Below are 14933 nucleotides of genomic sequence, written 5' to 3'. Positions count from 1 at the left end.
TGTCCAGTGGTCAAGAATTGCCTTCCAATGCAGGGGACATGGGTTCAATCCCTGGTCGAGTAACTAAGACCCCACATGCCATGCAGCAACTAAGCCTGTGCACTGCAACTACTGAGTCTGTGTGCTGCAACTAGAGAGAAGCCCGCACACCACAACAAAGATCCTGCTGCAAGTAGATGCTGCAAGTAAAGTAGATGCTGCAACTAAAACCCAACACAGCCAAATAAATAAATATTAAAAAAAAAAAAGTGGACTTCCTAGGTGGTGCAGTGGTTAAGAATCCGCCTGTCAATGCAGGGGACATGGGTTCGAGCCCTGCTCCAGGAAGATTCCACATGCCACAGAGCAACTAAGCCCATGCACCACAACTACTGAAGCCCACCTGCCTAGAGCCCGTGCTCTGCAACAAGAGAAGCCACCGCAATGAGGAGCCCGTGCACCACCATGGAGAGTAGCCCCCACTCACCACAACTAGAGAAAGCCCGTGTGAAGCAATGAAGACCCAATGCAGCCAATAAATAAATAAATAAAATTTTTAAAAAAGTGAGGCAGATCCACGGACACTCTGCAGAAATCCCTCCAAGTCTCACTATCAAGCAAAAAGAGCAAGTGGCAGAAACCCTTTACATGGAACGATTGTATTTATGCAAAAAGAAATTCTAGGACATATACAAAGTGGTTATTTCTGGAGAGACTGATGGCCTATGGGGCACTAAAGGTAAACTTTGATTTGTTTTTAACTCTATATGTGAATAACTTTACTCTAAAATAAAGCTGAATTACCTATGTAGCTTTAATTTTGTAAGGAATAATAGAAAAAAATTTTTAAGAAAACAAGAGCTGACATTAAATTGAGGTTACCAGTGGCCAGACACTGTGACAATGTTCCCCACCACACTACATGGTATAAATTATGTCTATTCTAATTCTACAGAGGAGGAAATTGAGGAACAGAGGTGAAATCATTAGTCTAAGGCCACACAGAGTCAGAATCAGGCACCCAGGCTGATTGATACAGAGCCCACATGTTTAATCATTCCTCGATCACTACTTCTTGGCACAGCAGGGACTCTGTTCTGTCTTGTCCTGGCCAAGGGTGAGTGTAAGTCTTGACCACTCTGGGAAAAGGACTTCACAATTATCTGGTCCAGCCTACTCAACGGACCTATAGGATCCCGAGGTCTGAGAGCCCATGTGTGTTTTATGGTCACATGGGGACAACCAGAGGCAGAATCCAGTTTCCTCCTAGGATCTCTGACCACTGCTCCATACATAGTTTTTTGAGCCCTTTTATGGTCAAGGGCCTCCAATTTATAAGTCAGAACCTCCCTAAACACCCATACTATTTTTTTTCTTTTTAATGCTCCAATCTCCATTGTTCGGTTTGCAAAGCAATGGGAAGAAAACTTTCTGGTCTGTTGCTGGAAAAGGTAACACTGAAGACATCAGTTTTGTCCTTGTTTAGTTTTTGTATATCCTTTAAGAAAAGTCTGCATGCAGACAAATAGTTCATGCTTTTATCCATCCATATATTCAGCAGCAAGTTACAGTGGTTCAGTGTGCTCACTCAGGAGTCAGGCGGAATTTTATGTCATCTGGGGTTTGTGACTCTCCTGAAGCTTATTTTCCATACATTGAAAATAATGGGAAAGATAAAATTAAATAATCTGTGTAAATTTCATGGCACATAATAAGGGCTTAAAAATGTTCAACATTGTTATCTATCATCCAACCATCCATCTATTCATTCACTCTCCATCCCTCTATCCATCCATATATCCGTCCTCCCTTCCTCCTTCCTGCCCCCTCTCTTTCTTCCTTCCTTCCATGCATCTACTCATCATTCCAAACTTTCTCCTTTCCCTTTCTTCCTACCTTCCTTCTTTCCATACACTCATCTCTCCATCCACCCACCCATCTATCCATCCATCCATCATCTACCCATTCATGCCTCCCTTGCCTGGTGCTCTATGGCAGATCGTTGAGATTACAAAAACAAATAAAACATAACCCCTGACTCTGTGGAGATCCCAGTTTAGATGAAAAGACAGAATTAGGTCTCTGGCTGTAGGGAGTATTTGATCCTGAAGGAACAGAGAGAGAAAACCTGGGAAACTGTTTAACTTCCGTCCCAGCCCTGGCAGTTGTTTAGGAAGATATGTGATACCCGCTCATCTCCCAGGGCTCTTGATGGCTAAAAGCTCAGTGGATGAATGTCTTGATCAACACAGTCGGTAACAGTGCAACGCTGCACCTTTTGTCAAAGGCCTCCCACCAAACAAACAAACAGCATAATTTAGGTTCAAGGGTGACAGTGTATCACGCTCTTCAAAAGTAAAAGGCTCCTCTGGGCTTCTTCCATAGCTTTTCCCTGCTTCTTCCCACAAGTTCCCTCACCTCCATTTTGCACCAAATACCATGTGCACTGAGAGGACACTGCCCGGGCCACCCTGGAGATTGTTGCCTTATTTGTAGAGAAAACAGGACTCCTTAGATTAACGGGATTTGTAAAGGAAAGCTCTCCTAAAAAGGAATTCCAGGTTTCTCTTTTGAGGGCCAAACAGAAGGGCAGGGGGCTATAGAAACGCTCCAGAGAAAATGACTCTTTAAGAAACTCTTAAATGGCAGGGAAGCACTTCACATCCAATCTTTTGCCTCAGCCTCCAGGAGCTGCCAGTTTTCATCCTGGCCCTTAACCAGGCCTGGACATTGGTCACTAGCCCTGTCTTTATGAAACTCAGTGTCTATCAGGAGAGACCAAGAAAGAAGCTTGGGACTTCCCTCGTGGTGCGGTGTTTAAGAACCCACCTGCCAATGCAGGGGGCACTAGTTCGATTCCTGGTCCAGGAAGATCCCACATGCCACGGAACAACTAAGCCTGTGCGCCACAACTACTGAGCCTGCACTCTAGAGCCCTCAAGAGCCCTCTAGAGCCGCTCTACGGAAGCCCTCTCACCTAGAGCTGTTGCTCTGCAACAAGGGAAGCACAACGAGAAACCCGTGCACTGCAATGAAGAGTAGCCCCCGCTCGCAGCAACTAGGGAAACCCCTCGCACAGCAACAGAGACCCAACGCAGCTAATAAATAAATAAAGAAATAAAGAAATAAAATAAAGAAGCTTGGAATTACCATGAGCTATTACTAAGTATTAGAATGAGAGGTATTGGGCCTGTTTTATTTTTTGGTTGTAAGTGACAGAAACAGATTAAGCCAGACGGGGATTTTTAACTTTATAAAACTGATTGAGCATGAACTAACCCATTTGACCTTCACAACACCCTGCAGGACTGCCTCCCTCCTGTACTCACCTCCTCGCTTCCACTCCCATACCCCACGAAGCCAGAGGGATCCTATCAAAACCCAAATGAGACTGCATCCCTCTTCCGCTCAAAACCTTCCCCAGCTCTCACCCCACTCAGAGTAAAAGCTAAAATCTCGACTATGATGTACAAGACCCATGCCCTCTCTGATGTCATTTCCTGGTAGTCTTGCTCTTACTCTTTCCAGTTCCACCACACTGGCCTTGTTGTGGTTCCTTCCTGGAAACCTCCATGCATGTTCCAGCCTCAGGACTTTTGCACCTGCTGTTACCTTTGGGGTTCCTTTCTACCATGTATCTGCGTGGCATGCTCCTTGCTACCTGTAGGTTTTATTCACTCAAAACTCAGCATCTAAAGGCATTTTCCTAGATCATCCTACATGCAATTTTATCCCCTCCTATGCTTCATGTAACTCTTTCCTGCTTTAATCTTTTTTTTGTTAGCATTTATTTCTATAAAAGTTGCCATATATTTTACTTCCTTTTCTTCTACTTACCTTCTGAAATAGAATGTGAGCTTCATGAGGGCAGGGTTGATGCCAACCCATGCACCCTGGTGTGGACGTCTGAGTCTCTCCTGCTCCTGCTCCTTTTTCCATTGGGAGCACAGGAAAGGCTGCAAAACGGCTGGTGCACAGAGAATCTTCATGCTGTGCCCGGACTGCAGACCCACTGGCTTTCCAGCAGCGAGGAGGTGGATCCCCGGGGAGAACTGTGGGAAGACACAGGGCCATCTCTGAACTTCAGGATTCTGGGTCTAGGATCTTGGACTCAGCACTGGGAAACCTCTGAGCCTCAGTGAATTGAGTAAAAACATAAACGATTTCCACAGAGTTGTTGAGAAGACCAAATTGCATCGCCAAGTAAAATTTGAAAGGGAAAAGGTTCCACAAATTATTGTGTGCTTTATCATCATTGTCACCATCTATTTATCTGTCTGTCTGTCTGTCATCAGTATCTATCTATCATCTATCTATCTATATCTATCTATCATCTATCTACTTTTCTTTTGCTGACCTTATATAGCTGGATTTACATAAGTATAATGGACCCATGACAAGAATCTACTTTATTCACAACATTTTATTTGGAGAGAAAGGTATAGTCTTTCTCCAAACTTTGCCAACATACCATTCTTTTTTTTTTTTTTTTTTTTTTTGGCCGTGCTGCACGGCTTGCGAGATCTTAATTCCCCGAGAACAGATTGAACCCAGCCCCTTCAGTGAATGCACCAGAGTCCTAACCACTGGACGTGCTAGGGAATTCCGTCAACCTCTGCACTTCAGAATCACTCGGGAAACTTCAAAAAATCCTTATGCCTGAGCCTTACCCCCCAGACAAATTAAATCAGAATCCCTGGTGCACAGAAATCTCTTGCATTCCTATACACTAACAACGGAAGAGCAAAAAGAGAAATTAAGGAAACTTTCCCATTCACCATTGCAACAAAAAGAATAAAATACCTAGGAATAAACCTGCCTAAGGAGGCAAAAGATCTGTATGCAGAAAACTTTAAGACATTCATGAAAGAAATCAAAGACGACACAAACAGATGGAGGGACATAACATGTTTCTGGATTGGAAGAATCAACATGGTGAAAATGACTGTACTACCCAAAGCAATTTACAGATTCAATGCAATCCCGATCAAATTACCAATGGCATTTTTCACAGAACTAGAGCAAGAAATCTTACGATTTGTATGGAAACGCAAAAGACCCCGAATAGCCAAAGCAATCTTGAGAAGGAAAAATGGAGTTGGTGGAATCAGGCTTCCTGACTTCAAACTATACTACAAGGCCATAGTGATCAAGACAGTATGGTACTGGCACAAAAATAGAAAGGACGATCAATGGAATAGAATAGAGAACTCAGAAGTAAGCCCAAACACATATGGGCACCTTATCTTTGACAAAGGAGGCATGAGTATACAATGGAAAAAAGACAGCCTCTTCAATAAGTGGTGCTGGGAAAATTGGACAGCAACATGTAAAAGAATGAAATTAGAACACTTCCTAACACCATACACAAAAATAAACTCCAAATGGATTAAAGACCTACATGTAAGGCCAGGCACTATAAAACTCCTAGAGGAAAACATAGGCAGAACACTCTATGACATGCATCAAAGCAACATCCTTTTGGACCCACCTCCTAGAATCATGGAAATAAAATCAAGAATAAACGAATGGGACCTCATGAAACTTAAAAGCTTTTGCACAGCCAAAGAAACCATAAACAAGACTAAAAGGCAGCCCTCAGAATGGGAAAAAATAATTGCCTATGAAACAACGGACAAAGGATTAACCTCCAAAATATACAAGCAGCTCATGAAGCTTAATACCAAAAAGGCAAATAACCCAATCCACAAATGGGCAGAAGACCTAAATAGACATTTCTCCAAAGAAGACATACAGATGGCCAACACACACATGAAAAGATGCTCAACATCACTAATCATCAGAGAAATGCAAGTCAAAGCCACAATGAGGTATCACCTCACACCGATCAGAATGGCCATCATCACAAAATCTGGAAACAACAAATGTTGGAGAGGGTGTGGAGAAAAGGGAACTCTCCTGCACTGTTGGTGGGACTGTAACTTGTACAGCTACTATGGAAAACAATTTGGAGGTTCCTTAAAAAACTACAAATAGAACTTCCATATGATCCAGTAATCCCACTACTGGGCATATACCCAAAGAAAACCATAATCCCAAAAGAAACTTGTACCATAATGTTTATTGCAGCACTATTTACAATAGCCAGGACATGGAAGCAACTTAAATGCCCATCAACAAATGAATAGATAAAGAAGATGTGGCATATATACACAATGGAATATTACTCAGCTATAAAAAGGGATGAGATGGAGCTATATGTAATGAGGTGGATAGAACTACAATCTGTCATACAGAGTGAAGTAAGTCAGATAGAGAAGGACAAATATTGTATGCTAACTCACATATACGGAATCTAAAAATGGTACTGATGAACTCAGTGACAAGAACAAGGACGCAGATACAGAGAATGGACTGGAGAACTCGAGGTATGGGAGGGGGCGGGGGGTGAAGGGGAAGCTGAGACAAAGCAAGAGAGTAGCACAGACATATATATACTACCAACTGTAAAATAGATAGTCAGTGGGAAGTTGTTGTATAACAAAGGGAGTCCAACTCGAGGATGGAAGATGCCTTAGAGGACTGGGGCAGGGAGGGTGGGGGGGACTCGAGGGTGGGGAGTCAAGGGAGGGAGGGGATACGGGGATATGTGTATAAAAACAGATGATTGAACTTGGTGTACCCCCAAAAAAATAATAAAAAAATAAAATAAAAATAAAATAAAATCAGAATCCCTGGAGTAGGGCCCAGGCATCAGTATTTTTAAAGCTTCCCAGTTGATTTCAAAGTGCAGCCAAAGTTGATACTCACTGCCTGGTGACCTTAGCCATCTCTATGGCTTTAAATAAGCAGATGACTCCAGCTGGAACCACTTCCTCAAGTTCCAGACTTGCTTATCTTTCTCCTCAACATCATCATTGAAATGTCTAACAGACATCTCATCTCACAAGAGTCCAGTGATCTGTTCCCTCCAGACCTGCTCTTCCCAGTGGTCTCCATCTCAATGATTGACATCACCAGTCACTCACTTATTTCAGAGCAAAAGCTGAACATCTTTCTTCGTTCTTTGTCTCACAACCCATATCCAATCTGTTAAGGACTCCTACTGATTGTATCTCAAAACATATTCCCATTCTGGGAGTTTCCTAGTGGCCTAGTGGTTAGGATTCCAGGCTTTCACTGCTGTGGCCCAGGTTCAACCCCTGCTCGGGGAACTGAGATCCCTCAAGATGCATGGCCAGAAAAACAAACAAACAAACAAAACAACCCCATTCTAATCTCTCCTCACCACCTTCCTAGCTAGCTTTCTAACAGATCCCCCACTTCTTCTTCTGAACCTTTCCAGTCTGGTCTCTACCAGCAGTCAGAGTGAAATCTATTAAAAATTAAACTCAGCATGAAAAAATGTTCAGTGTCATTTAGCTGTTGGAGAAATGCAAATTAAACCATAATGAGCTATCAGTACAGACCCAGTAGAATGGATACAATAAAAAAAATAAAGACTGACAACACACAATACTGAATAGTATGTCTAGCATCTGAAAGCCTCACAGATTGCTGGTGGGAGTGAACAATGGGATAAGCACTTTGGAAAACTGTTTGGAAGTTCTCTGATTAGCAATTCGACTTCTAGGTAATGAAAACCTACGTCCACACAAACCTCATATAAGAATGTTCAATAGTAGCTTTATTCTCAACAGATCTAAACTGGAAACAGCCTGAGTCCATCTCCAGGAGAATGGGTAAACAAACTCTGGTGTAGTCATACCACTGAATATCACTCAGCAATCAAGAGGAATGAATTAAAAAATATTATATTGAGTGAAAGCAGCCAGGCACAAAAGACACACTTGTTGTATTTATTATTTCATTTATTTAAAGTTTTGGAGTAGGAAAATCTAACCTATTGTGATAGAAATCAAATCACTACTTGCTTTGGGGGTAGGGGTTGGATTAATTAAGAAGGGGAATGAGGGAGATTTCTGGGTGATGGAAATGTTCTGTGTCCTGATAGGGATACGGGTGATATGGGTGTATGAATGTGCCGAATCTGATTGACTGTACACTTAAGATCTGAAATTTTCTTTATATGTGTATTAAACTTCAAGAAAACACAAGATATTACTTCCTATGCACAAGAATGACTAAAACAAGAAAGGCTGACAATATCAAATGCTGAAAAGGACCTGGAGTAATTGGAACTTTCATATACCAGTGGCAGGAATGTATGATGACGAAAACTTGCTGGAGAAATGTTCAGAAACTTCTTACAATGTTAAATGTACATCTATATCATAACTTAGCAATTCCACTTCTAGGTATTTACCCAAAAGAAATGAAAAACATTTCTGCAAGAAGGCTTGCATGAGAATGTCCATTGCAGCTGTATTTATAATGTCCCAAACCAAAACCCGCTCAAATATCTGTCAACAGAAGAATAGATGAACAAATTCTAGCACGTTCATGCAATGGAATAATCGCAAGAACAAGAGAAAAATTACTGCTCAAACTCCCCCAGTGACTACCTTTCACTCTTAGAATAAAATCTGGAGCATGCATTCTGGTCTTCAAACCCCTGCACAGCCATACGATATTTCAAAATTGTTTTTCAAAGTAGTTATAATGTTTTCAATTATACTTTTCACTAACCATGGAAAAGAGTTTTAGTTGTCCTACATCTTCACCAATATTTGATGCTCTCGAATTTATTAGTTTTTGCCAATCTGGTCATTTTAATTTGCATTCTCTTCATTATTAACGAGGTTGGTCATCACTTTATCCGTTTATTGGGCATTTATGTTTCTTCTTCTGTGAAATGTCCAAAACAAGTATTTTGTCCATTTTTAAATTAAATCTTTGTCTTTTCTTATTGATTTGTAGAAGTTCTTTATATAGTCTGAATAATCTTCTAATAACTATAAACATTGTAATTTCCTCCCGGCTTATCTTTTAAATTTCTTTGGGTGTCCCCTGATGTAGCTGCGTGTCGACCCATTGGGTTCTCATGTGGTTGTGTCCATCAGCTTTCCTTTATGAGTTGCCTTTTGTGTCTCACACAGGAAATCACTTCATAGCTCAAGCTTATAAAAGTATTTCCTTGTATTGCCTCCTGAATGTTGTCCTTTCACATTTAGTCCGCAATCACCTGGAATATGTTTTGGTTTTGAGATATAATTCACATACTATAAACCTCACCCTTTGGAATAGATTTTTATTTCTGGTATGCGGACAAGATCTAATTTTGTTTTTTTCCTATGGATAACTAATTATCTTGCACCATTCGTTGACTCTCTCTCACTCCCCACAGATGTACACTAACATCTTAATAATAAATTAAATCTTATTGTAATTAAATTTTTCCATGGCTATACTCCTGGGCTCTTTATTCCACTAGTTTTGTTTTCTCTCCCTAGTCTTATTAACTATAGATTTATAAAATGATCTTTAATACTTGGCAGGGTGCATTTCTCCCAACTTGTTTTTCATGAGCGTTTCCTTGGCTGTTCTTGGCCATTTGCTCTGTCATAAAAATGTTAGAGTCAGCCTGTTAAATTCTTTCAAAACCCTGATTCTACAGGTTGAGCCCATTTTCACAACTTATATCTTTCTAGGAATTAAATCATTTCATCCAAGTTTTCAAATTTATTGACAGAAAAGTTGTTCGTGTTCTTGTACTTTAAAAACTTATCTGCATGTATAGTTACTGTCTTGTAATATTGTTTATTTGTTCTGTTTTTCTGTTTTTTTCCTTGATATTTTAGCTGGATGTCTGTCAATCTTATTAGACTTTCAAGGAACCAGTTCTTGACTGTGTTGATCCTTTCTTTTGCATCTCTCTTTTCTACAAGGGTGAGTCAAAATTTATCCACACTCCAGTTATATTAAAGCTTCTGTAAATTCTACAGCCAGAGTGTGGATAATTTTTGACTCACTCTCTTATTTTGTTAATTTCTGCCTCCATTTTTATAATTTGCTTCCTCTGTTTTTTTTTTTAAAGGTTAACAATCATTTAATGTATTAACATTTTCGCTTATAAACATACGATTTGCATATACAGGGGAAAAAATGTTCTGAGGACACAACAGAATACTGGAGACAGGCAAGCAATCAGAAAAAAAAATCAACCCTAATGGGAAAAAATGGAACTGCATTCCATGCCGGTGTCTACATAAACTTGGGAAGGAGAAAGAAAGATCACAAAGGATCACAATTAATGCAGAAAATAAACGTGGGTCATTCTGTCTCAATGGCAGAAACCCCTCCTAAGATCCTGATCTCATGTCTCGGTCTGGCCCATTTCACGGATGATGATCTGAAACACAGCCTCTGGTCTCTCCCTTCTCTTTACACCTAAGACCCTGAAGTAAACTCAAGGAATTAAAAGAACAGAGCTAAGAAACAAGCAGACTGGCGTGTGCGCAATGTCAACGGCCAACTATTTAAAGGACACGTGGAAGTAAAATCCTGACTAAACCTGAACAAGTTCCTTCCAACTCACCTAACTTTTTGATTTAGGATTACCTAAGCACTGGCTTCTACGAGAGTTGGGGCCAGGGAAATGAAGTATCTCGACCGACCTTTATACCAAGTATGCATTTCCTCCCAGGATCAAGTCACTAGTAACAGAGAATTTCCAAACTCAATTATAGCTGCCCAATGGGGCTGGCCCCCACTAGGGACAGGGACTGGGGATGGGGGTCCAAGCTTCAGTCCACAGCTCTCCCCGTTCTGTCAGAGTGAAGCCAGGGGAACTCAGGGAGACCAACCATTTGCTTCAAAGGCATTTCAGGGACATAACTCAGTATCTGTGGTTCCAGTAACTCCGAGTTCAAAATTAATACCCCAATGCAACATTAAAAACTGAGTTTAGTATTTTGTAAGTTAAGCATACAGCTTAAATAATGACTACCATCTGAACAAAACCATTCTTATTACATATGATGTAAAATAACTAAAGCAACACCTTTAACCATCAAAACCAGTGTTGTCACACATCACATCTGGCAACTTCCTACCACTGTCAAACATCCGAAGAGATGACAGTCAAGTATATTTCTTTTTGGCTGGAAACAGACTATCCAGTGTCAACAAGTATAGTAGAATTGGCTAGGAAAAGAGACCTGTGGTCACCACAAAGTTCATTTGGCATCTGGTTTCATACAGAGATAGATCTATTTAAGCTTGCCTTAGAGATGGAGTGGGTTGACCAGTGAAACAAAAGACTATGTATGTAACCGGCCACAAAGAATAAAAACAGAATTTGTGCCACTAGGAGTGTATTTTATGGAAAACAGGGCCATATGGAGTATAGGGGAAGAGATCTTCTATGTGCTAAACTGCCTTTGTAAATGTGCATTTTTTAAAGCATGTGGGACAGAAAACTGGAATAATTGAGGTCTTAAAATTTACACAGATAAAGAAATAAGAAATAACAGAAATCCAGAGCTTCACACATAGTTGGGGCTAAAAATTAAATGGTTTAAGCTTCTCTGTGATACTTGAGTCGGGAATAAAAATAAGGCTGTGTCCTGGTCGGGTGGAGTGGTATCTTGAGCAGGTTATTCATGTCCTTAGGCCACAATTCCCATCTATAACCCGAGTCTCCCCCACCATGCTACCACCAGGGCTCCAGGAACCCCAGTGCTTGGGGACAGCCACAGTGCCCCAGTCCTGCACAGGACAGGAAACGGGCTCTTTAACAGCCTTCAAAAGGAGGAAAAAAGGATTTTCACTGCAGCACAATCCCCTGAAACAGTAACACTGTAACTATGGCTCTCACTCCACTTTCCTCACCATCTCTTAATATTATTCTCTCAGCAAGTAGAAAAATAAGCGATAAGTAGGCTGAAGTGGCAATAAAAATACTCAAAGCAAACACTAGAAACATAATGCCTCTGAATAAAGCAAATCTACCTCTACACACTTGCTTGTAATTGTTTTGCCTTCTTCAAGTTTTAAATGATAAAGCCCTAAAACGCTGAGATTCAAATCTACTCCTAATTTGGGATGTTTTCCAAGGATTGATACCAAAAACAAACAAGGAAGATTATGATGAAAAAACATCATTTTAAAGGGGGGAACTGCCATTCCGCCCATCATCCTGAGCAGTCAGCTTTGCTGGAAGCCTGAGGAACCCCAGAGGCTGTGGGGATAGCACACCGTTGACTCAGAAAGGTTCCAGCCTGCAACTCCTGAAGTAACATGCAGCCAGTTCTGGTCTGAGGTTTCAAAGTCTGACATTAAGCCAAAAAAGCTGTAATTATTCTTGCCACACTCACTCACTCACTCATATATCACCCCGTTACTAGTATAACACTAAAATAAATTATCCCTTAAGCACTAAGGCCTAACTCTAAAAAGAAAATGGCCCTTCAAAACAGGTGTGTTCAAATAAGGTATCCTGAGAGTTCCATAAGGAAACTCCTAGAATGAGCCAGTGCCCCCAAATAGTCCACATTTTAGCTAAACAGCAGTCCAAAGCCTTCTCTGTGGTGCTTATGTGGATTAGTTACAGGTATGATGTCACTACTTTCAAAAGAACTATTAAAACTATTATTAAAAACATTTTTAACAAAGAGAAATGCCCTGCAAATTATATTATTGCACACAGGGGATCAGAAGCTATGCACATCCAGGTTCCAAGGACTCTAAAAGACCCAAAACAGAAACCCTAAGGCCATGCCTGTGGCTGCTCCAGCCAGCATGCCCTGCGCCAGGTCACTGTTGTTGTCTCGATACCGCTCACGAATGATGACTTGGTTGGCAGGCTGTTGTCCATAAAGTCCTGCATATGGGTACTGGTAGGGTACAGCATAAGCCTGCCCATTTGCAGCATAGACAACTTGAGTTCCTGGCAGGTATGCACCACTGTATGGACCACAGCCATATGCCTGCTCAGGGGTTGGTGCAGCATAAGCTGTGCAAGGAGGTGGGGAGGAAGCCACGGCTGTCTCATCCTACATGACTTCTGAGCCAGCATAAGCTGTATTTGTCCTCGAATCCTGGAGTGTAAATTTCCAGGCCAAACAATCATCTGTGCTTTCTGCACAAAGACTGATGGTTTTCCCATCTAGGCAAAAAATCTGCAGCACACAGTCTTTTGGCTTCCCATCTGGAGGCTGAATGTCCCGACATTCATGTCCCGTGCGGATGTTGATGCAGTCCACTGGCATGTGGACCTTATCCTCTACACTCTGCCGAGTTTGGTCATCATAATAGATCAGGTGACCATCTGACCACAGGTCAAACCAATTCTTCTTCCAACGCTTCAAAATGGAACTCTGTCGCAGCAACCATCCACTCTTCACAAACGCCATCTTTTCACCTGAGCAGGGCAGGAGCGCAAGGACACTGTCCAGCTTTTCGCCTCCGACTCCTCTGTTTTTTTTTTTTTTTGAGATTATTCTGCTATTTTTCTGACTTCTTATGTTTTTTTCTTAATTCATTTTTTAAAATTTTATTTATTTATTTTTTGGCTGTGTTGGGTCTTCGTTGCTGCGTGCAGGCTTTCTCTAGTTGTGGTGAACAGGGGCTACTCTTCATTGCGGTGCGTGGGCTTCTCATCTTAGTGCCTTCTCTTGTTGCAGAGCACGGGGTCTAGGCATGTGGGCTTCAGTAGTTGCAGCAAATGAGCTCAGTAGTTGTGGCTCACATGCTTAGTTTCTCCACGTCACGTGGGATCTTCCTGGACCAGGGCTTGAACCCATGTTCCCTTCACTGGCAGGTGGATTCTTAATCACTGAGCCACCAGGGAAGTCCCTGACTTCTTATATTCTTAATAAGCATTTAATTCCCTCAGCCTTCTAGGCACTGCTTTAGTTGCAACCCCTAAGTTTTGTGTAGCATATTAATTATTGTTGAGTTATAATAATTCCCAAATTCAATAAGGATTTCTCTTTTTACCCATGACTTTTTCAGAATGTGTTTTAAATGTTCCAAATGTGTAGGGTTTCTATAGTCATTCTTTTTTATTGATTTCTGACATCTTAATCAGGGGACATAGTATGAATGATAAAATTGAAACTTGATGAAGCGTGCCTTATTTTTGTAGTGAAGAACACAAAATGATATCATTTCTTTTCATAGGCATACGTAAGCAAAATCATTAAAACATCCAAGAAAAGGAGAAACTCCAACTTCAGGCTGGGGGTTTTCCCTGGGGGAGGGATACAGAGAAATGAGCCCATGAAAGATGGGTGGGATGTTAGTTCTATCTGTTATGATATTTTCCCTTTAAAAATTGTATAAAAAGATAGGTGAAACTAATTTGATAGAGATCTGCAATATTCCCAGTTGAACCTGGGGCATCATCCTTTATAATCAAATATGTTGCTATATTTGCAATAAAGTGTCTGTATTCCAAATTAGGTAAAATATTAGGATCATACACAGCCTCCTATCATCTACTGGTTTTCAGGGCTTTTTATATTCTGTGAGTGTAGACAAAGAATCATGGACTTGTAGGTATTAACTTTTATTAAATCTGGATGGTGTAAAACAGGTCTATCTGTCCCATTATTTGTTTGCATTTCTCTGAATATTTGAAATAATTCCAAATGTACAATTATTAAAACTTTTGTTAATAGATTAGAAGGATTCTTCTCAAATTGCTTTCCTCTAGCTAGTAAACGAAAATTTATATTTTAAAAAAATAGTCTATACACAATGTGGTTTGCTGGGTTGGCTCATAGAATAGGAAAACTGGTGACATCCAAATGAAGTCTATAGTTTAGTTAACAGTGTTTTACCAATACTAATTCCTTAGTTTTTGTTTGTTTGTTTTGTTTTTAATGTTTTGGCTGCACCGCACAGCATGCAGGATCTTAGTTCCCTGAACAGGGTTCAAACCTGCATGCCTTACATTGGAAGCATGGAGTCTTAACCAACGGACTGCCAAGCAAGTCCCACTAATTTCTTGGTTTTGACAAATGCACAATAACATAGTAATATGTTAACACTGGGGGAGCTGGATGATGGACATAAGGGAACTCTGT

The 14933-nt window shown here is 40.8% G+C and overlaps 1 protein-coding gene across 1 annotated transcript; it reads right to left on the bottom strand.

Annotated features, from left to right (window-relative positions):
• Window positions 1-12126: 12126 nt before the first annotated feature.
• Window positions 12127-13295, bottom strand: LOC130833333 (pleckstrin homology domain-containing family B member 2-like). Its single transcript, XM_057702855.1, has 2 exons — window positions 12963-13295; window positions 12127-12856 (listed from the first exon to the last, which is right to left on the bottom strand). The coding sequence occupies exons 1-2, from the start codon at window positions 13254-13256 to the stop codon at window positions 12611-12613; spliced, it is 540 nt and encodes a 179-aa protein (XP_057558838.1). The 5' UTR covers window positions 13257-13295; the 3' UTR covers window positions 12127-12610.
• Between the last annotated feature and the right edge of the window lie 1638 nt (window positions 13296-14933).

This window comes from Hippopotamus amphibius, chromosome 12 (assembly GCF_030028045.1).
Source record: "Hippopotamus amphibius kiboko isolate mHipAmp2 chromosome 12, mHipAmp2.hap2, whole genome shotgun sequence".
NCBI lineage: Eukaryota > Metazoa > Chordata > Mammalia > Artiodactyla > Hippopotamidae > Hippopotamus > Hippopotamus amphibius.
Note: the sequence above shows the minus strand (reverse complement) of the source record. Positions and strands in the feature narration are given on the sequence as shown.